The 26556-nt window shown below is 47.1% G+C and overlaps 1 protein-coding gene across 1 annotated transcript; it reads left to right on the top strand.

Moving 5' to 3' along the window:
• The first annotated feature begins 1042 nt into the window (after positions 1 to 1042).
• On the top strand, positions 1043 to 26554 carry Atp6v0e1 (ATPase H+ transporting V0 subunit e1). The gene is made up of 4 exons (XM_057776783.1): positions 1043 to 1213; positions 8526 to 8573; positions 21475 to 21603; positions 26107 to 26554. Exons 1-3 carry the CDS (start codon positions 1110 to 1112, stop codon positions 21566 to 21568), a joined length of 246 nt encoding a protein of 81 aa, XP_057632766.1. The 5' UTR covers positions 1043 to 1109; the 3' UTR covers positions 21569 to 21603; positions 26107 to 26554.
• The last annotated feature ends 2 nt before the right edge of the window (positions 26555 to 26556 follow it).

Below are 26556 nucleotides of genomic sequence, written 5' to 3'. Positions count from 1 at the left end.
AACTAGCTCTTGTAGACCAGGCTGGCCTCGAACACACAGAGATCTGCCTGCCTCTGCCTCCTAAGTGCTGGGATTAAAGGTGTGTGCCACCACCACCAGGCTTTGTTTTGTTTTTTGAGACAGGGTTTCTCTGTGTAGCTTTGGTGCCTTTCCTGGAACTCGCTCTGTAGATCAGGCTGATCTCAAACTCACTGAGATCTGCCTGCCTCCCGAGTGCTGGGATTAAAGGTGTGCATTCCTACTCTTCTTGAAGCTGTTGTGACATCAGGCAGAAATGCAAAGTAGGGCCTGGTTATCCTCAGCTGTCAGTCTGTCCTGGGGCCTGTATGCAGGTCCACCTCCTTCCCAGGATGTGATATCTCAGAGGGCTATCTCATGTACTTCTGTAACTCAGACCCTGGCATACTGTACAAGGTATGCAGAAGCGACAACAGTCAAGAGTCTGTGTCTAGGCCGGGCGGTGGTGGCGCACGCCTTTAATCCCAGCACTCGGGAGGCAGAGGCAGGCGGATCTCTGTGAGTTCGAGACCAGCCTGGTCTACAAGAGCTAGTTCCAGGACAGGCTCCAAAGCCACAGAGAAACCCTGTCTCGAAAAACCAAAAAAAAAAAAAAAAAGTCTGTGTCTTGAAAAGTCATCGTCAGAAAAGTAAGTGGCCCATCTCACTTACTATGTGACTGTGGTCAAATTCTTCACCTGAAGCAGGGATGACAATTCCGAGTAGTTCATGGACTGTAGACAAATGCAGCTTACAGTCAGCCTGCCACACGGGACTGTGGCACAGTAACCTACTATTGTTAAACGCTTTACGTCTGCGCGTAAAATATAGATAAAAATGTAAATAACGCACCACCAAAATGGGTCTAAATTATTGCCAGAAAACCTTGCTAATGCCCTGGTGACTGGCACCCCACCTCTGACAAGCTCCAAGAATCTGCAGCCTTGAGACAGGACAGGTGAGGGCGGGGCTCCGGTCCAAGGGGCGGAGTCTGATGGGCGAGTCACGCTGAGCGCAGGGGACGTTCGTGCGCAGGTCACGTGAGCCTTGTTGACACTTCCGGGTGAGGCGAGAGTGAGGCAGCCGGCTGGGTCGTCTGCTGGGGTACAAGCATGGCGTACCGCGGGCTCACTGTGCCTCTGATCGTGATGAGCGTTTTCTGGGGCTTCGTGGGCATTCTCGTGCCCTGGTTTATCCCCAAGGGTCCTAACCGGGGGTAAGTACGCCAGGCCTGAGGCGGTGGGAGCGGAGGAGCGCGGCGGGAGGGTCACGGAGGGAAGGGTCGCGCGTGGAGGACCACAGCGGGAGGATGAGGCGGGGTGAACCACGGAGAGGAAGACCGCATGCGCTCTTTGGGAGCCTGTCAATGTCCCTGGCCGGAACGTGAGGTCACCTCTGGCAGCCCCTCCCGGAAGTGATTTTTAGGGAATGCTTTTTGTCTTGGTGGACCGAGGGCGTACACATCTACTGCGGAGAAGTTAGGGTGCCTCCCGAGCCAGTCTCGCCGCCTTGGTCCTGCCTGTCACGCCCTGGAGGCCTTTTGCCCAAACTTGAAAGAAAGGGGTCTGAGAGAACAGAAATGGCCCTCCCTGTCCCCGCCCGATGCAGTCGGAGCTGCGGACTCTGACAAGCTTGCTAGATCGTGTTGAGCTCAGCCTTTGCGTCTAGTGGGCCCAACCCCGGAGGGGGTGAGCCTGACCTAAGTGAGGTTAAATCACCCAGAGCCGAAGGTATTGTTTAGAAACCTCTGCGTCATACCTACCAGAGCGCCTCCTGCCCTTGCTTGTAAACAGTGATTGGCCAAGATAGATTTGTATTTCCCCCACCCAAGGTTTTGTTAAAAATATCGCTTTCTTTGTTTGGAAATAAACTTCTGTATTATAATATAAAACATAACTCTTCAGAGTAGCGTGGGGACACCCTCTTTCTAGTTCCCCTTTGAATTTCAGTCATTTTTTCCATTTCAACTCAAGATCATATGGAGGTGACCCTTAAAATGAAGCCTTAGTCTGTCCGAAACGTCCTTTGCTTTAATGGGTCAGACACTAAGTGGTGGCTGCAAGGTGCTTAGCTCCACAGCACATCCCAGAGCAGACAATGTGTGTTGAGTGGGATGCCTTGATTAAAGGACGTTTTACTGTGTTTTGTGTCATTGACCTCAATTACGGTCTGGAAAATACTGACTTTTAAAAATACAGTTCTTTCCATTAGCCTAAAAAAACCCCAACCACTTTTAAAGATTTATTTATTATTTTATGTGTATAGGTGTTTGCCTGAATGTATGTAAGGGCATCATGTGCATTCAGTGCCCACAGAGGACTTTGGATCCCTTGAAATTGGAGGGTTATGAACTTCCATGTGGGTGCTGAGATTCCAACCCAGGTTTCTGGAAGAGCCAGGACTTTTAACCAAAGAGCCATCTTTCCAGCCCCCAAATAAACCACTTTTGAAAGTGAAATTGTAGTCAGTTTGTATCATCTGTAAGAATCAAGTACCACCTCTCACTTAACAGTTCCACAGGACCATCCTCAATTTATAGCAGTCGATGTGGTATTAGAATTCTGGAGTTATTAAAGTAACTTGTATTAACTGAATTAAGTTAGACCTTTTTTTTACCCTTTGCTGTTTTTATACCAACCCTGTTTCATCCCACCACTGTCTGACTTTCTGGCCCTCATCCCCTTACTAACATTTGGAGTTGGAAGCCCTCCTTTCTTAAAACTCTCCCCACCCTTAGGATCAGGTGCCACCCTGTTACATAGAGTAATGAAGCCCCTGTGTGTAGTCAGGCTCTGTTTGACCTGCAGTGACACAGTATCCACTGCAATCCTGTGTTTCCTGCTCTTGGCAGGATTGAGCAGGTCTTGAAATGGTGCCTCCTAGGACCTAGGTCTTTACATTTGAGAAACACTGTTCCAGGGTAATTGAGCTCTGTGACCTTGGAAGATTTAGGTAGCTTTCCCACGTTCCTTTTTTTTTTTTTTTTTTACTGAAAAAAAAAACTGCACATACTATGTTGTGCAGAGAGAAATCGGAGAATAATATGTGGGGTTGTCAGACACAGCAAAACGCACCTTTACCCAATGAGACCACCAGCCAACCCTTGGTATATGACTTTCTATATACCTTTTACCCCCAGAAAAATTTGCAAATCAAAATATCTTTTGAAGTTTTTATGCTAGAACTGGCCTGGTTCATGGACTCTGGTGATTTTTTTTTTCCTCTGTGTGTGCTGCTGGGGTAGAGGGAGGGTTGCTGGGGAGTGAACCCAGAGCCTCCCATCTTCTAGGTGAGCACTTTACCACTGAGTGCATCCCCAGCCACCACCATGCTGAATGTTTAACATAGGAAGGTGTTTCTGATTTGATGGATTAGGGAGACTTAAGGAAATAAGAAGCTGTGTAAGAGAGGAGTGAAGCACAGAGGTCTTTCCCTGAGAGACCCTTGCACCTCTGAAAATGGTGTGGTCAGGAGGTTATCAGGACCTGATGAGACAGTGAGAAGGTGGCTGGAGGGTCAAGGCCCCTTGGAAAGTGTGGGTAGCAGGGAGCCAGCCCCTTGTTCTTCTTTTAATCTTGAATTTTTCCTGCAGTAGGACATGATCAGGACAAAATCCAGTCTGTGCCTGCTGTTACCTGTCCTGATCATGTCTGTCCTTCGTGATCTCCCTCTTTTCTCTGTAGGAAACCACAGATTCTCCAGAAGCAGCAAGCTTTCCTCAGTGCTCTCTTTGCCAGATGTGGAGGGGGTTATGCCCACTCCAGATGTGGAGGAGCACACAGGGGTAGTGCACCAGGGGTTATGTCCACTCCAGATGTGGAGGAGCACACAGGGGTAGTGCACCAGGGGTTATGTCCACTCCAGATGTGGAGGAGCACACAGGGGTAGTGCACTAGGGGTTATGTCCACTCCAGATGTGGAGGAGTGCACGGGGGTAGTGCACCAGAGGTTATGTCCACTCCAGATGTGGAGGAGTGCACGGGGGTAGTACACCAGGGGTTATGTCCACTCCAGATGTGGAGGAGCACACAGGGTTAGTGTACCAGGGGTTATGTCCACTCCAGATGTGGAGGAGCGCACAGGGGTAGTGCACCAGGGGTTATGTCCACTCCAGATGTGGAGGAGCGCACAGGTGTGGTGCACCCAGGGGTTATGTCCACTCCAAATGTGGAGGAGCGCACAGGGGTAGTGCACCAGGGGTTATGTCCACTCCAGATGTGGAGGAGCGCACAGGGGTAGTGCACCCAGGGGTTATGTCCACTCCAGATGTGGAGGAGCGCACAGGGGTAGTGCACCAGGGGTTATGTCCACTCCAGTTTGTTTCATCAACACTTTGGAGCATGTAGAATATAGCAGGTCACATATCAAGGTCTGGCTGGTGGCCTCAGTGGGTAAAGGTGTTTGCTGCCATAGCTGACAACCAGAGACAATTTGGTCTCTGGTTTCTCCCAGTATACCGTGGCATGTTAAGAGCACTTAGTGCTCTTCCAGAGGACCTGAGTTCATTTCCAGCACCCATGTGAGGTGGCTCAAAACTACTAGGAAAGCCCAGTGGTGGTAGTGCACGCTTTAAATCCCAACACTCAGGAGGCAGAGGCAGGCAGATCTCTGTGAGTTTGAGGCCAGCCTGTTCTACAGCGCTAGTTTCAGGACAGCTAGAACTGCACAGAGAAACCCAGTCTCAAACAACTAAAACAAAAACCCCAAAAAACTGTAACCCCAGCTCTAGGGAATCAACTTGGTCTTTTGGTGTCTGTGGGCATGTGCATACACACACACAAAATTAAAACTATAAATTTTTTTTTTTTTGATTTTTGAGAAAGACTGACATGTAGCCTTTTTTTTAAAAAATTAAATTTAGCAGGGCAGCAGTGGCTTACACCTTTAATCCCGGTTCTTGGGAGGCAGAGGCAGTTGGATCTCTGTGAGTTCAAGGACAGCCTGGTCTACAAGAACTATTTCTACCGGGCGGTGGTGGCGCACGCCTTTAACCCCAGCACTTGGGAGGCAGAGGCAGGCGGATCTCTGTGAGTTCGAGACCAGCCTGGTCTACAAGAGCTAGTTCCAAGACAGGCTCCAAAACCACAGAGAAACCCTGTCTCGAAAAACCAAAAAAAAAAAAAAAAAAAAAAAAAAAGAACTATTTCCGGGACAGGCTCCAAAGCAACACAGGTTTTGAGAAACCCTGTCTCAAAAACCAAAAAAAAAATAAAACAAACAAACAAACAAAGGCTACATGCCAAGGCTGTATGCCACAATGGATTTAGACATGTTTGCTTTATGAATGTGTGTGAATGTCTGTATATAGATGTATAAAGTTCTACCGAGACATTTGAAAATAAATTGCAGCTTATGACTCCACTCCTGCATGATTGCGTGCAGCTATTTGAAGGGGAGCATTCTGTGGCAGCTCATGTTAGGTATGTCCTCCAGAGGCTCCTCAGCTGCTTCCGTTCTCTGAGCTGTCTTTGGGGGAAGAGAGAAGACAGAAGAAATTCTAAGTCTAAGGCTCAGGAACAGGAGAAGATGAGCAGAAACTTGGAGCCGACACTCATCCACATGTGGTGGGGGTAGAGTGGGGTGGCGGTGAAGGCACCTGCCTGCCTTCAGGAGTAAAGGGCTGAAGAGTTGGAAGTTGGAAGGCTGGCCTTCTGTCTGGCCATCTTTATGTAGCCTAGGCTGACTTCAAGCTTGCCATCCTCCTGCCTTGGCCTTCCAAGTGCGAGGATTGCAGGTGTGCGCTACCACAGCCAGTTGAATGAGGGGCTTAGGTTACGTGTGGCTCCGTAGGCCCTCACTTTATTGTACACCTGTCACCTTTTTGTCTTTAAAATGTGTTTAGAGGTGCTGGAGAGATGGCTCAGCAGCTAAGAGCTTTTGCTGTCTTGGAGAGGACCAGAGTTTGGTTCCCAGGACTCACCCAGGCAGTTCCTAACCACCTCCAGAGCCATCTTCAGGAGGTCCAAGCTCTGCCTCCGTGAGCATTTGCACTTGCGTGCACTCCGCCATCCCACACTCAGATCTGACCAACACTTGCTACCCACACTGCTCCAGCCTTCTCCACTCCTCCAAAGCTGCTGGCACCACGCACTCCTGCTCAGTCTGCCTTCTCACTCTGTCTCTCTTTCCCCAGCCTGGTTCAACCCAGATGAGAGATCATGGGAGAAGTCACGCCAGATTTTGTCAGTTTCCTTCAGATCCCATCTGATAACGTTTTAGGCAGAGGCCTCGCACAGGCTCTGAAATAAACCTCTCCTGCCTCCTGCCTCCCAAACTGGCCTTGCTGGTCTGTTTTGACCACCCTGACCTCCTTTCCCTGAACCTCCACGTCGCCACTCAGCTCATGCCTGAGTTCACTGTCCCACCGCTGGAAACCCTCACTCGCCCAAATCTGCAATCACGCTCTGTCACTTGCCAAGGCCTTCCCTGCACATCCCTCTTCCTTCCCTGCTTTATTTTCTCAGGTCAGCATACTAATGATAGATTATTGTCTGTCTGTTGTTCAACTGTGTTGTCTGCTCTCATCCAGCCTGTAAAATTCTCAGGGAAGGGCAGGATAGACCTTTTTTAAACATTTATTATTTCTTTTATTGCATGTGTATGGATGTTTTGTCTTTGCAACACATGTATGTAGTTCCCAGAGATGCCAGAAGAGGGCATCAGTTCTCTTAGAACTAGAGTTAACAGACAGTTAACTACTATGTAAGCGCCAGGAACCAAATCTAGGTCCTGGAGGAGCAGCTAGCACTCTTAACCTCTGAGATGCCTCTCCAGCTACCAGCGTAGACATCTTCAATCAACTTTATTCATCGCTTGCAACTTCTCTAGAACCTGATACACCCTGGGCACTCAGGTAGAATTTGGAATGAAGGAATGTATCAATAGATTATCCACAGGAAATCATGCACAGAACTTGTAAAAGCTTAGCAAAGATAAGCTGGCCTTCTGGCATTTGTCCTGTTTGTTCTGGGGGTGTGGCAATCACCCTATGGGAAATAGACTTCACTAAAGAGTGCAGTGAAAGGATATTTCTGAAAGTTCTGAATCTGCCAGAAATAAGTTAGCCAAACCAAACCAGTGAATTTTGTTATTGGCAAGTGAATGGAATAAAAGAAACCCACTGAAAGGCCAGAGAGATGGCTCAGAGGTTAAGAGCACAGACTGCTCTTCCAGAGGTCCTGAGTTCAATTCCCAGCAACCATATGGTGGCTCACAACCATCTGTAATGAAATCTGGTGCCCTCTTCTGGTGTGTAGGCATGCATGCAGGTAGAACACTATACAGAAAGTGCACCCAAGAGGGGAGATGCTTTAAAGGACAAATCCACAGCATAGGTGGGTATGCATAGGAAGTGTAAGCAGATGACAGAGTTAAAAATAGATTAGGGGAAATGGCAGTGCTGGTGGGTGCTGTGTGTGGATTCAACCCACGGCATTCCTCATTCTTGCTCTACCACTGAGCCACTCCCCAGCCTTGAGGACTAAGATTCAGAAGGGGAGTGCTTAGACAGAGGATAATGAATTCTGGTGTTACTGTTTTTAAATTAATATTTTTATTTTTATTTTTTTTATTTATTTATTTTTTTTTTCCGAGACAGGGTTTCTCTGTGGTTTTGGAGCCTGTCCTGGAACTAGCTCTTGTAGACCAGGCTGGTCTCGAACTCACAGAGATCCGCCTGCCTCTGCCTCCCGAGTGCTGGGACCAAAGGCGTGCGCCACCACCGCCTGGCTTTTTTTTTTTTTTTAATATTTATTTATTTATTATGTATACAATATTCTGTCTGTGTGTATGCCTGCAGGCCAGAAGAGGGCACCAGACCCCTCTACAGATGGTTGTGAGCCACCATGTGGTTGCTGGGAATTGAACTCAAGACCTTTGGAAGAGCAGGCAATGCTCTTAACCTCTGAGCCATCTCTCCAGCCCCTAAATTAATATTTTTAAATATTTGTTTTATTTTTAAATTGTGTGTGGGTGTGTGTTGTGTGCACATGTTTGTGGGTACCCATAGAAGCCAGAGGCATCAGAGCCCCTAGAGCTGTAGTTAAGGGCAATTGTGAGCACTGGGGACTGAACTCAGGTCCTCTGTAAGAGCAAGATGTGCTAAGCATGAGTTCTGTTTTAGAGATGCTGAAATTCTGCTGGTTGGAGACCCAGCTTTAACTTTTCATAAATAAGCAGAGATGGGGAGGGCTCCTGCTAGTGAGCATAGGTTTAGCAGGGTTAATTCATTGCCAGGAGCACTGCCAAATACAGTAGTTCTGTCAAAATGAATTGTCAGTAGAGACGTCTCCGTTTCGAATCAAATTGTGGCACCAGTACGTTCCTTTAAAGACAGATGTTTGATTTTGTACTTAAACTTCTACTCAGTGCACACTGCAGTATGTTGAATGTTGGATGAGTGCAGGTCCATTGTCTTGGCGCACACTCCTGCAGTCCAGGATAGTGGGAAGGGAAGTGCTGGGATTAAACCATTCTGCAAAGTCTGCATGTTCACTGATGTCTAATAATGGCTTTTTCCTTCTTTTTAGAGTTATTATCACCATGTTGGTGACCTGTTCAGTTTGCTGCTATCTCTTGTAAGTATCTTGTCTCTTATACATAATTTGTCTTAAAAACAGTTATTCTTGGTACTTATAATGTGTTAATTGACACATTGTGGGTCATTGGCCCTTGTATTTGCTTAATATCTACAAATAGTGTCTTCAAATTGAATATGCTCAGAATTTCACATTTTAAGTGCTCAGTGTGTTAAGAAAGAACTGGCAGATGGGAATACAAATGTAATTTAATTGCTGCAAATGTTAAGCTTATAATTATCTGAAACTTATAATTGTACTACTTTATATCTTACTATTGTGACATATTTATTTAAATCTCCTCATTTCACTTATGTATTTTACTTGAGTGTAATGTCTTTTTTACATTAAAGTCATTTCTTATTATTGTCATTTATTTTACACATGTGGGTGCTTTGCCTGCTTGTGTCTGTGCACCATGTGAGCCCAGTGCCCACATAGGCCAGAAAAGGGCTTCAGATCCTCAGGACCAGGGCTCTAGGTGTCTTTAAGCCACTGTGTGGGCACTGGGAATCGAACCTGGATCCTATAGAAGAGCAGCAAGTTCTCTTTTTATGTTTGTTTTCTTTTTGTTGTTGTGACTTTTCAAGACAGGGTTTCTCTATATAGTCCTTGCTTTCCTGGAACTAGCTCTTGTAAACCAGGCTGGCCTCAAACTCACAGAGATCCTTCTGCCTCTGCCTACCAGGTGCTGGGATTAAAGGCATGGGCATCGCCAATCATTCCTTCTTAAGATTTTTGTTTATCTGACGAAGTGAAACTGGAACTATAATCAGGCTGAATAAGGATAGTTTTTGTAAAAATCATAAACTGTATCAGAGTATAACAGTTGCATCCGTCTGGATGGACTGTATAAACTATTGAAGGGAAGCTGTCTTGGCATATGTAGGCTAACTTTTCCCCTCAACCCATCTGGACTGCTGTTCCTCAGTCATTGCGAGTGCAAAAAGGGCAGAACGGCGTTGAACTGTTTTAAAGATGTTTCCCAAAGTTGTCCACACTGTTCTCTCCCCTTTCCTGAATGATAAGGAACAAACCAGATTGCAAAGGGGAACAACAAAACTGATTTTCAATCAACTCTTGGAGCAGATAACCTCCACAAAGTACATGATTTCTTCGCTATCAAACAGCTGAAACAGGGCTCATACCAGAAAGTTACCCCTTAGGGAGTCCCGGGCTGGCTTGCTTTCTTGCGTAGGTAGTCTGGAGTTTACTATGTAACCCAGGCTGTGCTCGCATTCACAGCAATCCTCCTGCCTTGGCCTCTCTGTTCTGTTAACTTATAGAGTCTCAGTGAGGAATAGTTTGGATTGGATTGGCTAGCGGGCACGCCTGTGGGAAATGGCTTTAGTTGGGTTCGTTAAGGTGGGGAGACCCACCCTGAATGCGGGCTGCACACACAGAGCTTGGGCTTGGGCTCTGGACTAGATGGGAGTGAGAAAGTGAGCCGAATAGGAGGCACACAGTCACTTGTTCTGCTCCTGACCGTTGGGCCATTCCAGCTGCCTTCAGTTCTCAATACCATGACTTCCTGCTATGATAGACTTCAGCCTGGAATTGTGAGCTAACGTGAACCCTTTCTCCTATGTGCTGCTTGTTGTCAGGGTGTCTTCATAGCAACAGAGGTGACACTAGGGTGTTCCCAAACGCAGGTTCCAGCCCGAGCCACCATGTCCAGCCAGAGTGTAGAACCAGTCATTCTCTTCTCACAGAGCTTTGTCTCGTTTCCCGAGTCTTAGCTGATGTGTGAGGGGCAACAGGGTGAAAACGCTGCTGGCCACAGTATTGATTAGTGCCGCATGAGCAAGAAACAGCAATTCTAGTCCATCCTGAGATGAAAGGCCAGGACCCTCGTGCCCTGGCACCCGTGAGTGTGGGGTGACTAAGGTTTAATACGTTTGTGTAAATTTAGGAGTTTCCTCCCGAGGCGTTTGGCTTTCTGCATACGCCTAAGCAAGGCTCTCGATTGATCTCACAGGTGCTGAGTGAGTACCAGCACTGAGCTTGAGGATGGGACTGGCTGAAACTCAACTCTTTCACTTTTTGTGTGTTTTGACTAGAGGCTGTCTCTGCTGAGGACTTAGTCTCTGTGGTGGCAGAGTGACAAGGACCAAGTGGAATGGTATCTTACGGTGACTGAGGAGAAAAGAGCAGTTCATGTGTCATCAGCAAGTTTATTGGAGATAAGTTCTCCCTGTAGCCCTGTCTGGCTCGGAATTTACCATGTAGACCAGGCTAGCCTCGACTCACAGACTCACCTGCCTCTACCTTCCAAGCACTGTGATCAAAAGCCATGCCCAGCCTAATTTTGACTTTCTCAACCTTCTGTATTCTCTAATTTTCCCATCTTTAAAAATTGCTGCCTCATAGACAAGCCTGTCTCACCCCTCATGCTCTCCCCTCCCTCGGATTTTTTTTTTTTTTTTTTTTTTTTTTTAATTTTTCGAGACAGGGTTTCTCCACAGTTTTTGGTTCCTGTCCTGGAACTAGCTCTTGTAGACCAGGCTGGCCTCGAACTCACAGAGATCCACCTGCCTCTGCCTCCCGAGTGCTGGGATTAAAGGCGTGTGCCACTACTGCCCGGCTTCCCTCGGATTATTTTGAGGCAAATTTAGTTCATCCTGTGTCTTAGAGATAATGACCATTACAGACATAACCACAATATGGCTACCGTGCTCTAAAATTAACTGCTTTAACCAAGTAGCCTATTGCATTTACTCCCCAGATTGTCTTGTTTATCTTATAGTGTGGGGGTAATGAGCCGCATAAGCACTGCGCTTTGTAATTGCTCTTGAGGAGGTGCTGTGTTGGCATGCCTGTTGGCATCCTTGGGTAAAAACCAAGGGCGCCAATAGACAAATATTTTTCTGTCCAGGACATTTCTGCCTTGCCAGTCATTCAAGATCAACCGCAGTTCACAAATATTGGTATTTGCCTTGATTCTTCTGAGAGAGATCACATAACTTTTATTGTGATGTGTTCTGTCCTGCTGATCTTTTTGTGTACGTGACGTACGTCTTCACTGTTCCCACAGATGTGTATGCATAGGAAGCTGTGTGGTTAACGTTGGGTATCTGCCGTCCAGGTCTACTGGATGTCTTGGAACAGGCCCTACATAGGTGAGGTGGGATTACCGTTCAGATGAAAATGTGGCAGAGAAGGGCTACCTCGAGCAGCCCTGGCGACAGGTTGGACTGGGAAAGCTGAAAGGTTGATAGGTAAAAAACCAGCTGCATGCTCCCTAGAGAAGTCCCTTTTCACAGATAGAGGGGAACTGTCTGACAATAGCAGGGGAAGGAAAGATATCTCTGCCCTCATTGCCCAAGAGTAGTCTGCTTTCTGCTTGAGAGAGCTTGGAGGAATGGGGAGGAGCCAGCGTCACCCGGAAGCAGTGGAAAATACCAGGGAATGGGGTTTGGGTTGTAATGGATGAGCCTGGGAGGTTTGGATTTCTGGAAAAATTGGCGTAAGCAAAGGTAGGAGACTCATGGAACTTAGGTCCTCTAGGCCTGCTGGGCAGCCTTGGATCTGCAGACTCCACAGGTCTGGGCAGTGTCACGGTTGGGCACATTTAGGCACTGTTGCTGTCCTAGGCTGCTGGCACTGAGGTCAGGGCTGGCCATGTTTTCCCAATGAAACAGGCAGTCACTGCTGCCCAGGCTTCATTTTTCTTTTCTTATTTAGTGCTAGGGACTCAATCCAGAGTCTTGCCCCCTCCACTGCTCAGCTCCACTCCCAACACTTGTGCCTTTTCCTTGCTGCGTCTGTTTTGAGAGGGTCTCGGTGGGTAGCACGGGCAGGCTATGAGCTCCTGCTCCTCCTGCCCCTGCCTTCTGAGTGCTGGGGTTACAGGCGTGCACCTCCACCCTGTGCTTTACAAAGTTTTCAGAACTTTGCCTCATTCCATAGTATCAGCTTTTTTGTTTGAAATAGTTTTGCTATAGGTGTATGAGTTTCTTTGCTGACTGGCTCATCTGTCATTGAGTTGTTGTGTCCCCCCACCCACCAACCTTTTTCCTTTTCCTTTACCTTTTCCTTTAGAGACAGGGTCTCGTTATGTAGCCTGACTGGCCTGAAGCTGTTTGTAGACCTAGTCAGTGCTGAGAGTTTTGCCTTTTAGTTCAATTTAGTTTTGGTTTGTTGAGACAAGTCCACCTGATAGTTCAGGCTGCCTTGAACTAACGGCTTCAGCCTCCAAGTATTAGCATTGCAGGCATGTGGCTCTCTATTACCTGCAGTCTTTGTCTTCTAAATATATAAATTTAATACAATTACTAACATACTAACTTTAGGCTATTTTATTGTTTTGATTATCTCATCAGATTTTTGTCCTTTATTCTTTTCCTGTCATGTCTTTTTTAAAATTAACTGAATGTTAATGATTTTTAATTTTTCTTAAGACCATGTTAACTCCACTTTTTTAATTTAAAAAAATTTAATTGTGGGCTGGGTGGTGGTGGCACATGCCTTTAATCCAAGCACTCAGGAGGCAGAGGCAGGTGGATCTCTGTGAGTTTGAGGCCAGCCTGGTCTACAAGAGCTAGTTCCAGGACAGGCTCCAAAGCTACAGAGAAACTCTGTCTCGAAAAAGAATAATTTAATTGTGTGTATATGTATTTGTGCACATGAGGGGATTGCCTGTGGAGAACAGCAAAGGACATTGGATCCCCTGGGCCCAATGAGTTTCTTTACTGGAGCTGGAGTTACGGGAGTTTGTGAGCCACCCAGTATGGTTGCTGGGAACTAAATCTGAGTCCTTTGGGAGAGCAGAAAATTCTTTTAACTGCTAAACAGTCTCTCGGTGACCACCCCCACACCCCCACCACTCTTTCTTAATACGTTTTAAATGTATTGATTTGGGATGGGGCAGGTGTGTGGAGGTCAGAAGACAGTCTTCGGGGGTTCTTTTTCTTCCACCTTATGAGTCGTGGACATCAACTCAAGTTATCAGGCTTGGCAGCAAGCCTCTCTGCCCGTGGCCACCTCACCAGTCCCCCTGTCTCATTAGTTCAGGACTCAAAATAAAAGCCGTAGGGGTCCCAGCTTTCTTGAATGATACTTGCGGGTTTTCAGATTGTCTGCTCTGGGAGAACCCAACTTTGGGGTTTCTCATCCCGGAAGTCTGCAGGTGAAAGCCCAGACTCATCTGGTTTGGTGTCTGTCTACTCCCAGCTGTGGAGAGCGCCTGCAGCCACCTCCCTCCCTCCCTGGATAATTGCCGTCATTTAATTCTCCATCTGAGAATTGCTTAATTTCTCTCAAATATGTATAGACGAGGAGAGACCACAGTGCCTGGCCCAGCATGTTATCATTATCTGCTTTATGGAGACATATATTAGAGTTTTTCTACTGTAGTATAGCAGATAAGAGGATTATGGGGCTGGGATTGTGCCCAGTGGTATTGTGAGGCCTCATTTCCAGTCCCTTGCTCATACAAAGGGCTCGGTAGGTACTTTGGTTTGAAAGACCTAATTTAGAAAATGAGTCGTCTTGAAGTCCTAGGGGAAGAAAGGGAAGAAATTTCAAGTTTAAAATTGGCAAAATTAGGGCGTATTCCTGTGGTAAAAGGGGCCACAGTGGTAAGGTTGGCAGCCAGTTAATAAAAAACATGTTTGTGTCTTCTCATCTGGAGCTTAGCGTCCTCTGCCAAGCCCTCAGGCTGTGCCAAAATTTAGTTCTTTGTGGTAATAAGACTGAAGTCCCTATTTCCTCACTGGCTGTTAGTTAGCCACCACCCTGCCCCTCTATAGAGGTCACTCACATTCCATTCGGCCCCTCCTCTTGAAAGCCAGCAGTAGCATCTCCTTTGTGTGGACTTCTTTTCACCCTTTAGGGCTCTCCCACATCTATCTATCTATCTATCTATCTATCTATCTATCTATCTATCTATCTATCTATCTATCTATCTATCCATCCATCCATCCATCCATCCATCCATCCATCCATCTATCTATCTTTCAAATGAATGGAGTCAGAGGACAATCTGACAACTTGTTGGAGTTGTCTCTGGTCCTGTGGATCAAACTCAGGTTGTCAAGCTTGGCAGCAAGCACCTTCACCTGAACCATCTTTCTGTCCCCCTGCTGACCCCTTTAGTAGTTACAGAGTTGTACCAAAGTGGTAGAGCGTTGCCTAGCATGCCAGAAGCTATGGGTTCCACCCCCAGCACTAGAGGAAACAGCTTTGAAGTAGGGAGAATAGCCAAGAAAGAAAAACCTTAGATGGGATTCAGATGTCACTGAGGAAGGGATGGCTCACTCTATGAGAGAGGAGCAGTGTTCACTAGTCATGCCAGGCCCGAGTTGATTTAAAGCTGTAGCGCAATCAGGAAGCCATGGTCTGGATGGCAGGTAGGAGAGCAGCCCCTTGCTGGTCTCTGGAGCACATATTCCACAGGGACTCTGGTTCCATGCTACTGCCAGGCCAAGGACTTCTAGACCAGAGAGCCCCTCGGAGCTTCTCACAATGTTCTCACACACACCCAGTGACCTACAGTGTGCCCTCAGCCCTGTCTTCTGAGAAAGCAAAAAGTGGAGCTCATTTTAAGGAGTGTACGGGAACCCCATAGCGTATCCTTGCCGCACACTGACAGTGAGTTTCCGACCGAGGTGGTTGCCTGTTCATGTCTTTGACAGGCAGACCTGTTCCTTTTCAGATGTTCCTTGACTACCTTAGGTCTGCCCGGGAACATACATCTCCCTTTCATTGAGCCTGCTGTCTGGCATGATGCAGTCCACAGGAGCGTCTGTCGCATTAACTGTAGGGTGTGTGTGTTAGGATCTGGCAGACACGGGCGATGCCTTAGAACCCTGCTGGCTCTGGAGTGGTGGGTGTGGGCAGGGGTACAGGTGGTAATGGCCCAGTGCCACATACTCTGAAAATCTCCAAAGGAAATCTCTTGTCCTCCTTCTGTGGCTTGCCTACATTTTTAGCTGTCTCACAGACAAAGAAAAGAAGGAGCATGGGGTTATTTTGAACTTCTGCTTACCAGCTGCTGCAAGGTCCCCCATTATCTCTTTAATTCCTGATACTTTGAGGCAAGTGTTTACAAATGGAACCACGCTTTGGTTGGGAAGTCACTCACCTAGAGCATTCCACCAGCATTTGGGATAATTAGGGTTAAAATCCAACTTTGGTACCAAGTCTTCCTTATTTTCTAGTAGCTTCGATGTCATGTCCCTGACTTCCGAAGTGTTGTGTCATTGGGTTGGGAAAGGTTTGTATGTAGTCACGAAAGGAGCCCTGCAAGGCGCTTGCGTATGTTTCTGCTGTCACATAAGGCATCTGCCGGCAGAGGTCACTCCTGTCATGGCCTGCCCTAGGAGGACTATGGACAGAGGAGCCATCTCTGGCTGGACTTCCCCATTCCAACAAGGAACTCCATCACGTGCTTCACCAGGAACCAGGCCACACCCTTGTTTCTGTTCTTCCTTCTACGTGTGAATAAAACCACTGAGCAGGATTTGAGAGCTGGGTACTGCTTCCAGGCAGAACATTGTAGTTTGTGCTTTGAGAGCTCTTTCAGCTAGACTGGGGGCCACTGGCCTGCCCATGAGAGATCAGTCCTTTGCCATCCCTGGTAGCTCAGCCCTTCAACCAGCAACTTGGTATCCTCAGAGCCCAACATGGCCGTGACCCCTGAGAGTGATTGTGGACTAGCTGTGGCACCTTTAGACAGCTGGGCCACACAGTGAATTCAGAGTAGCCTGGATAATTTAGCAAGACCTTATTTCAAAATAATAATAAACAACAACAACAACAATAGTAATAGTGATAGTAGACTGGGAATGTACCTCAATGATGCTTGCCTAGCATCTGCAGAGTCTACTTGCAATCCAGTAGCCCCCCCCAAAAGAGGAACTTGAGTTTGTCCTGTGTGCACGCCAGTTCTACAGCTCCCTCACTGCTGCTGTATCACCCCTGTCCTACAGAAGCCGCTCAGCTGATGGTTATTAGGCCTTTGGGCCGTGGAGCCATGTGGAACAGTTTGGGCAAGCAGAAGGGTACAGTCCGTTCCTTCTGGTTACACAACAAGTCAGGGATCCGCCAGAGCGCCGGCCCTTCCTCCACTCGCTTCCACCAGGTCACAGCAGGCTTCTTCCTTCCAATGCTCTGTGTTTATCAGCTAAAGGGAAATTTTAAGTCTGTGGGTAGTCAGAAGGACAGGCACTGAGTTCATTCAGCTGGCTAGAGGGAAAATTCCGCTAAAATTTCAAATGAAATAGCCTGGTCTATTTCTCAAGGCATTTTCCTAATAGGGTGTGTGTGTGTGTGTGTGTGTGTGTGTGTTGGGATGGGCATTGAGATTGACTTTTTTCTTTCTTGATATGAAACATTGGCAATAGTGTCGAGTGCTGTGGCTCAGTATTTGAGTGCTTGTTTACCATGTTCAAGGCCCTGGGCTCTGTCTTTCAAACTGTTTGAAAAACAAAACGAACCAAATGATCTCATCATTACAAGCTGAATGGATGGTCAGTGGTGTCTTAGTTTTTACTCAGGAGGATCCCTTGTATCTACGACTTTGAAACCAGTCTGGATAACATAATGAGACCCACCCCCTCAAAAATGCAGGATGGGGAGGGTATGTTAATCTAGACACTTCCAAAGACTGGTCTGAGAGAGCAAAGTGGTCTTTATTCGTTTTTGCAGGGTCTGATACTTAGTCTTTTCCATGGGCAGGCACCAAAGGCTGTGGATTCTCGCTTCCGTAATTCACAATTTAGACCTAGCTAAACTCCTGTCCTCACCTAAAGCACCGCAAAGGCTAGCGGTTCACAGAGCAGCATTAGGTTGGCCTGGTTTCTGGTCACCTGCTGCCTGCATCTTAGTATTGTGAACACCCATGAATCACTTAACTTGGCTCCACCTCAGGCTCCTTAACTGCGTGAGAGCTGCGTGGTGACAACATGTGCAGGAGACAGACATAGCTACACTCCACGTACTACAGGTGCCCAAGAGTTCCTTCAGAGACCCCCACCACGTGTCATTCCTAGCCAGGCTCTTGTCAAGAATTTTAGGATCACCCGGGCAGATCCTAATCCCAGGGCATATACTTTGAATTCCCAGCACTCAGGAAACAGTGGTAGGAATTTCTTTGAATTCCAGGCCAACCTGAACTACAGAGCAAGTTCTAGGACAGTAAGAGCTAGACAGAAATTTTAGGATGAATCCATATGAATAAACAGTGGTGTTTATCAAGAAACAGGCTTTGACATATCTCTCAGCATGGGCATTGAGAGAGACCTCTAGGCAAGGGACAGTGTTCGTGGGCGTAGGGTTTTTGGGGTTAGCAGTGTCTGGTAGATGTTTTTTTTTTTGTTTTTTGTTTTTTTTTGTTTGTTTGTTTGTTTTTGGTTTTTTGAGACAGGGTTTCTCTGTGGTTTTGGAGCCTGTCCTGGAACTAGCTCTTGTAGACCAGGCTGGTCTCGAACTCACAGAGATCCGCCTGCCTCTGCCTCCCAAGTGCTGGGATTAAAGGCGTGCACCACCACCGCCCAGCTTAGTGGATGTGATAGTGCCGAACACCTGTGGTTCCAGCACCTGGGAGGTGTGAGTCAGCTCTGGCTACATAAAGGAGTTTAAGGCCAGCCTGGGCTACATGAGACCCTATCTCATGATTGTGTCTTAACAGTAGCTATCTATGTGACTATGTGATATTGATAGATTTTGAGGCACCATTTTTAAAGGATTCTTGGAGTAAATGAGACCGTAGGTTTGGCCCTTAAGCTGTAGGTCACAAGGGTAGATGTGGCTCTTGGCACAGGGAAGTTAAGACATTTGTTTTGACTAATAACAAACCTCAAAATCTTGTTGGTGAGAGCCACAGGAAGTTACAGATTACAGCTAAGAAAGGGATAAGATTAAAAGCTAAGGTCAAATATGCTTTGGCCTTAAGCATAGTTCATTCCTATCTTAATGTTCTTATTTAAAATATCGCTGTGGAAAAAGGAGTATTGCCTTTCTGTAGACAGTCTTCACTGCAACTTTTGTTAACTGTCTACTGGTGAGAGATTCCAACTAGCCTTTCCCTTACCACAGCACTCTAATCTTCCCTTTCTGCCCTGCCCCAAGGATTTTCAGAAAAGCTCCAAGATAGCTATGCAGGATGGTCTATGCAGTTGGAAAGGCCCCTCCACGCTTTTTTTTTTTTTTTTCGAGACAGGGTTTCTCTGTGGTTTTGGAGCCTGTCCTGGAACTAGCTCTTGTAGACCAGGCTGGTCTCGAACTCCCAGAGATCCGCCTGCCTCTGCCTCCCAAGTGCTGGGATTAAAGGCGTGCGCCACCACCGCCCGGTCCCTCCACACTTCTTAAGTGTGTGTGTGTTTGTGTGTGTGTGTGTGTTGCAGAGCCTAGAAGGAAGCCATCATATCTATATTCGAAGTTACAGGCAGTGGTGAGCTACCCTGTGTGGATGCTGGGAACAAAGCCTGGATCCTCCGCAAGAGCTGTGTATAACCCCTAAGAGCCCTTAACCACTTAACCATGTGTCCAGCCCCTAGATGATGTCTTTATTGCTTACTATACACTTGTGGGGAGGAAAGGCTGTGGGGACAGTGCAGGGGGGAGTAGGGGGGCCTAGTGTATCTTTTGTATTTGTTTCTAAGTGTTGCCAGTGAGGTCAGTCTCTTAGGAAGCACAGGACTGTTCCTTGAGGGCAGTTTGTATCTCCTCTGGCCTTGGGAAAACCCTGGACTTGTGTGGAATTTTCCATGACTCTCTGGCCTCAGAGCTCTTCTGCAGTGCAGTATCTGTCTGTGTTGTCCACACCTCCACTGTGTGTGTGTGTGTGTGTGTGTGTGCGCGCGCGTGCATGCGCGCGCGCATGCAGAAAGGCTTGGTGTTGTGTTTATGTTTAATCCCCTAGTTCTAAGGGTGATCAGGCAATCTCTCATCTGAGTTAACTTTGTTTGTAAAGTGAGTCAGCCTAAGGATCTGTTCTGGCCTGGTTTCCCCCCTGGATCCCATTTCTCGGCACAAAGCGACCTTTTGTGGGCCGAGAAGGCAGACACCGTGTGTCTGTGGGCACCAGCTCCCTATGCTGCACGGGCTGCTTCTCTGCATTGCTAGTCAGAACGGGCCGTTTGGTCTTCTGATTGGAAGGATTCCAAAAAATGGCAGCCAAAGGAGGAGAGACCCAATTGATAATGGCCCTAGTTGGGTTTGGCTGGCCCTTGTCCTTGAGGGGAGTTTAGAAAGAGGCCACAATGACTGTCTGTCTCCTTTTTCCCAGAAAGCAGCACCCTAATGTACGTGCGAGGGGGTCGATAGCATGGGGGACGCCCCCAAAATTCATCCTCCTTTTTATCAGTGCTCACACTCCCACATTTACACACACACCCCCCCCACCAAAGCCATGATTCAACGGACTCCCGAGTCCAGAATAGGAAGTAAAGACAGCATGAATTCGGCATCATTCTGATCTGTTCAGACATTTCCTCCTTTCCTCAAGTTTGGGCCAACACCTCTCCAGCACCCCAGCAAGGTGGGTGCAGAAAGTGTGGCAGGGAGCCCTGGGAGGGAAGCACTTTTAAAGGGGAAACACTGTAGTCAGGGGAGTTCATGTCCTGTCATCTTGGGATTGGGTAAAGAGTACATAAGATAAAGTAGTTTCCGAAGCCGTTGGTCAGTTTTTAGTAACGAAAACCTAACCAAGAACCATTAATAACTGACAAGGTATCTTCAAGGACAGGATGCCTCCCAAGAACATCTGGACCTCATTAAATTTTATGGCCCTGTTCCCTATCTTCTTAATTGGCCTTTTTTTTAATTATTATTATTTTTGAGACAGGGTTTCTCTGTAGCTTTAGAGCCTGTCCTAGAATTAGCTCTTGTAGACCAGGCTGGTCTCGAACTCACAGAGATCTGCCTGCCTCTGCCTCCTGAGTGCTGGGATTAAAGACATGCGCCACTGCCACCCGGCTTAATTGGCCATTTGTAGGGTATGTGTTCAAATTCCTGCTATCACAGCACATTTCTGGAGCTGAGATCTGCCCACCCCCAGCTCATTTTGTGGTTTAAGATGAAGCCCCTTCTTTAAAATGGAGTTTGGAAAGTCAAGTCCTCACACCTAGCCACACCTGCAGCCCCATTGCCCCTGCTTTTCTTCTCTCTCTAGCAGTTACCATCTGATATTACATAAGATCTCTGAGGAGAGTGGTATGTCATCTTTTCTGTGTCCCTGATGCCTGGGACTTAGTAACTGCTCATTAAATATTTGTTCAGTAAGAAAAACAGAACGGTTGACTAGCCAGACACCTGCAGGCTGCTTTTCTTTTTATTCCTTGCTTTCATCCATACTCAGTGATTCTCAAATTTCGTTGGTCCCATGAAATACCTCATCGGAACTCTGAACAACGTGAAAAATTTAAAACTAACCATGGTGCTTTAGTTTCTGTTGGTATGTCCTCTGTATTTGTGTATAACAGAGACACTGCTTGTGATTTGGGTGCAGAAGTAAATGCCCATTTGGTTCTGTGTGGTGGGGTCCATGAAATGCTTTGCCATTGATCATGACGGTGATTAGGAACCTGTGGGCTGAAACTGGATCTTAGCTGTACCCCTTAAATAGTGCCTAACGTCTGCACACTAGGGAAGATCAAAGGAAGGTGAGGAGGTGAACAAGCTTGCAGTAAGGATGTCGTGATTGGGGACAGCCCAGATACTTAGCACCGTGATGACGTCATCAAAGAATGGCAGCGACTCAACTGGGCTGGAGCCTCCCTGCTTTACGGATCATCTCAGATGCAGGCCCAGTGCAACCTGGGATTTGTTCCCTGGTCAGCCACCTCCAGGCTGGGTCAGAATGGAGTACACTAAAGTTGTTTTCCATCGTGTATGAAAATGGTTATGTTCTAGCCAATTTCACCACTTTTTGCTCTTGTTCCTCCCCACCAAATTTTAGTTGGCTGATTGCAATTCTGGCCCAGCTCAACCCTCTCTTTGGACCACAGTTGAAAAATGAAACCATCTGGTATCTGAAGTACCACTGGCCTTGAGGATGAAGACAGCTCCACAGTGCCCAGGCACTGAGGTGACTATGCCCTTGCCCTTTCACGTGAGCATGTCAGCCATCAGCTAGAGTGTTCGCTATGACTTTTTCCTCAGGACTTCATGTCAGCCATCAGCTAGAGTGTTCGCTATGACTTTTTCCTCAGGACTTCATGTCAGCCATCAGCTAGAGTGTTCGCTATGACTTTTTCCTCAGGACTTCATGGCCACTTGAAGAGAACTGAGAGACAGACTGTAGTTTGAAAGTGTGATCTGAAAAACAAGGCCATGAGTAGGACAAACTATTCTCTTGGCGTGTATTTTAGGGATTCACCCATAAGATTCTTTTTTTTTTTTTTAAAGATTTATTTATTTTTATTATGTATACAACATTCCTTCCATGTGTGCCTGCAGGCCAGAAGAGGGCACCAGATCTCATTATAGATGGCTGTGAGCCACCATGTGGTTGCTGGGAATTGAACTCAGGACCTCTGGAAGAACAGTCAGTGCTCTTAACCACTGAGCCATCTCTCCAGCCCCCCATAAGATTCTTTTAAAGTTCATGATTATCCTACCTTTTTAAAACGTAATTTAGGGCAGTGAGATGGCACAGTAGGTAAAAGCACTTGCTGCCAAGCCTGAAGATCTGAGTTCAAATCCTGGGACCCACCTGATGGAAGAGAAAACCAAGTCCTACATGTTTTCCTCTGATCTGTTCCCCTCTCTCTTTCTTGGGGTGTGTGTCCTTTATGAAATTAAATTTGCACACGGGCTTCTGACACAGATTGAAAGTGAATATTCTACTGGGCAGTGATGGTGCACACCTTTAATCCCAGCACTCAGGAGGAAGAGGCAGGTGGATTGGTGGATCTCAATGAGTCCAAGGCCAGCGTGGTCTACAGAGCTAATTTCAGGGCAGGCCCCAAATCTACAGAGAAACCCTGTCTCAAAAAACCAAGCCAAAAGGGGGAAAAAAAAAAGGAAAAGAAAAGAAAGAGAGTTTCTTAGCCTTGTAACACTCAACAACAGGAAGAAGTGTCTAAAATTTTTAAATTCATGAATTAGAATGCTTTGAAGATAGGGAAATAAGCACCTTCCAAAGGTTGGGAATGGTAGTATATGCCCATAATCCCATTTCAGAGGCAGGAGGATAATAAGTTCAAAGCCAGCCTGGTCTGTATAGCAAGTTCCAGACCCGCCTAGGCTACATACAGAGTAAGACCTTATCTCAGACAGCACAGAACAAAGAGAGAGCTGGCTTCAAAACTGCAGCTTTTATTCAATTCTGAGAATCCAAGTGGTAGGGTGCAAAAATTTAATGACTGAGTGCAGCAGGGCACTTGTCATCTGATTTGTTCCTTTCTCTGTTACTTCATTAAATGAAAAGTTAGTGTCAAGTGTTCAGAACAGAGCTGAGCCGTATTCTCCACCTGCGCACGTGTGCGTGTGTGTGTGTAAATGCTTTGCTTGTGTGTCTGCATCACATTTGTGGAATGCCTGAGGCCAGAAGAGGTGATCAGATCCCCTGGAACTGGTATTACAGGCACTTGTGAGCTGCCATGTGGGTGCTGGGAGCTGAACTTGGGTCCTCTGTGAAAGCAGCAGTGTTCTTAAAAAACTAAGCCATCCCCTTGAGATGTACTGTGAGGAGTAAGTTCATAGCTTTTATCAAAGATCCCTTGAGTCCAGAAGCAGGAAAGTGAAGAATGAGAGCATTGGTCTGCAGGCTCCAGGCAGCTCTCCACCATGCCCCAGGCCGCCCTGGGACCTCCTGTGCCTCCTTTCTTCCCATCCTCTGCTCCTGACCTGGTGGTTCCAGGCCTGCTGTTTTCCTGTTCTTACCTCATACTTAGCTCTTCTGCCTCTCGCTGCCCTCCTGTATTTGCCTCACTATAAGGGAGGTCCACAGTATACCTCTGGATGTGGTGCTGGCTTTGCCTCAGCTCTCACCATCTCTTAATGCTTTGCATGTTTCAGGACTCAGCCTGGCAATCATGTGCTTGTTTCCTGGCCACTGTTTCTTTTTTGCTCTTTTTCTTTTTCTTCTCTTCCATACAGGGTTTCTCTGTGTAGCCCTGGCTATCCTAGAACTCACTCTGTGGATTTAGCTGGCCTTGAACTCACAGAGATCTCCTGCCTCTGCCTCCCAAATGCTGGGATTAAAGGTGTTTACTACCACAGCCTATCCCTGGACACTTTGTCTAAGTGAGTTCTTTCATCTCTAGATGCATTTAACTTTCTAATTTCTAGCCACTCATTTGGTACATTGCCTTGGATAGTTAGATGCCTGCCCCTTCGACTGACTTAGCTTTTGTGCTTGAATAGAATTAGTTTGAAAATTTATCTAAACTTTTAGAAAAGATTTAGAAACAAGAGACAGACACATTCATTCACATACCCTTTTTTTGAATGGGTTTCTTCATTCTGACCTTGGAATTTTTAAGCTACTTTCTCAGTCCCCCCCCCACCCCACACATATATCCTTCCCATCATATTTCTCAGTTTTCTCTCTTGGTTACCTTAGTGATTCATTTGTTTTACAGAACAGGACTGTGAATTCTGCAGTGACTGTTCAGCTGCACCCACAGCTAGTTATTTACACTTCCTGGGAAGACTCTGCTTCCTGGTGGACTCATCCACCACGGCGCCATGCCTTGTAGTACCGCACGCAGCTGGAGTTCAACAGTTGCCATTGGGGCCGAATGAAAAGTAGCTCTCAGTTGTGTGTGTTTGTTAAAGTGAAGGCCACTTGGGAGGCAGAGTCAGGAGGATCTCTGTGAGGTCCAGGACAGCCAGGGCTACAGAAAGAACTCCTGTCTTGAAAAATAACAGCAACAACAAAAGTGAAGGACAATAAGTCTTAAAAATTCCAAAGGGTGAGGGGGTCTTTCAGTGTGATCTTCATAGAAGACTTCCACAGAAATGTCAGCATCTCAGGATAGTCTCTGCAGAGCAGCTGTTCTGCCAGGCCAGGCAGGCTCAGGAAGTGACTGGAGACCGCAAGGGAAGTCTTACTCTGGCAGTGGCCACCTTGACCTGGAGCTGCTCTCCTAGTGCACTGCAAAAGCAATCCTTGGGTTATCCCACTTCCTCTTTCATTTTTCTGGTGTTGGGGATTGAACTCAGAGTCCAGGGCATGCCGAGTATGCTCTCTGTCAGGGAGCCACAGTCCCAGATGTGCCTCTCATTAAATGCTGAGTTGAATGCATGTTGCTTGCAGTATACTGCAGTGGGTCTTAATGGGGCCCCAGAAGGCAGTTGGGGTGAGCCTCCTAATGGAGTTGTCAGGAACCGAACTCTGATCCTGGAAGAGCAGCAGGCACTCTTGTCTTTTTGGTTGTGAGCCTGGCCTTGCCAGCTCTCCAGCCTGGCAGCAGGCACTCTCAGCTGCCGAGCCATCTGTGTGGTCCCAGAGCTGCCTACTGTAAGAACACCCTCCTACTACCGAGCAGCCCAGTGTGTGGAGATGCTGACACTAAACATTTGCCATCTTTACATGGGTGGTATTGTCATTGTCACTTGTGCGTGGTGTCAGAATGAGGAACAGCCTGAAAGGCAGCCTAGAGTGCTGAGGGTAAGATAAGCTTGCTAGTCAGTGGGCCAACAAAGGCAGAACGGAGAGTGCCCATATTGGCGACCAGCTGCCTGCTCTGAAAGGGGAAGCGAAAAGCACAGGGGCTCGTTAAGCTCCAGCTCCTGTGTTAGCCAGCTTCGTGCTTCCTGCTTTCGGTAAGTGACGTTGCTGTTTGTGTAGTTACATGATAGTGATGCCCCTGGAAATTGGACCTCTCTGGAACCTGCCCAAACCTGTGTGATGAGTAAGCCTGGGCTTTACCTGAGGTTTGGTTAAGCACCTACCTCTTGAAGTACTGACTGGTTACCCGTGCTGGGGGAGGAGACTGGGCAGTCTCACTGCATTGCCCAGGCCGGCCTCACACTCAACACCCTCCACTTCAGCCTCCTGGTGCTAGCATTATGTGCACCGTGCCTGACTTTGCTTAAATTTTTTTTGACACTGACTATATCCCTAATCTTTCTTTTTGCTTTTTGTTGTTGTTGAGACAGGGTCTCATTATGTAGTTCTGGTTCACCTGGAACTCACTCTGTAGACCAGGCTGGCTTCCAACTCACAGAGATCCACCTGTCTCTGCCTCCTGAGTGCTGGGGTTAAAGGTGTAAGCCACCACACTCTGCTCACTTTTTATTTTGAGAAAGGATCTCACTAAGTTGCTTAGGCAGCTGGGGTTGCAGGCCTGGTTACTTTTAGTTCCCCCATTTTTTAATTTTATGTGTGGGTGTTTTGCCTGCTTGTGTGTGTAATGCCCTTGATGGCCAGAAGAGGGCATCAGGTCCCCTAGGACTGGAGTTACACATGGTTGTAAGCCACCCTGTGTTTGCTGGAAATTGAACCCATGTCCTCTGGAAGAGCAGCCAGTGTTCTTAACTGCCGAGGCATCTCTCCAGCCCCCTTTCTACCCTTTTGAAGAAGGGTGAAGGACCTAGATGTTAGAAGATCTTAAGTTACTAGAGCTGTTTTGTTTTGCAGGTCACAGAGAGAATACCTTCTAGATGCAAAATCACCTCCACACCCAGACCATCTTCTCCAGTAGCCTACTTTGGGTGTTACCTGCCTTACACTTGAAGACCTTTCTCTGCAAGACAGTATTTTTTCCTTCGCCTTTTTTACACTCTGATGAATTATGTGCCTACTTAGCTGACTCTGAGATGTGTCTGCACTCCGCTGAGAGAAAAGATGCTATTCTGAGAAATCTGTTACTCTTGTCTTGGAGCCTGTGGCTTTGAATATGGCTCCTGCCAGCTCACAACATGAGAGTCAGCGATGTGTTCAAGACAAATAAGACTCAGCGGGGCAGTCAGGCATGCCCGCTCAAGAGAAGCTCTACCCCAGCAGATGTACACCAAGCTCTATTTTCAGGATGAATTTCCTACTTCTACATCTTTGGAATAAATTATTTTTCTTCTTTCTATGGAAACC

This window comes from Chionomys nivalis, chromosome 7 (genome assembly GCF_950005125.1).
Source record: "Chionomys nivalis chromosome 7, mChiNiv1.1, whole genome shotgun sequence".
NCBI lineage: Eukaryota > Metazoa > Chordata > Mammalia > Rodentia > Cricetidae > Chionomys > Chionomys nivalis.
Note: the sequence above shows the minus strand (reverse complement) of the source record. Positions and strands in the feature narration are given on the sequence as shown.

Excerpts from the sequence above, each read along its gene's own strand:
- Atp6v0e1 (XM_057776783.1), top strand. The coding sequence starts at position 1,110 with ATGGCGTACCGCGGGCTCACTGTGCCTCTGATCGTGATGAGCGTTTTC. Across the intron at positions 1,214-8,525 it reads CCCAAGGGTCCTAACCGGGG|AGTTATTATCACCATGTTGG; the intron begins GTAAGTACGCCA and ends CCTTCTTTTTAG. Across the intron at positions 8,574-21,474 it reads TCAGTTTGCTGCTATCTCTT|TTGGCTGATTGCAATTCTGG; the intron begins GTAAGTATCTTG and ends ACCAAATTTTAG.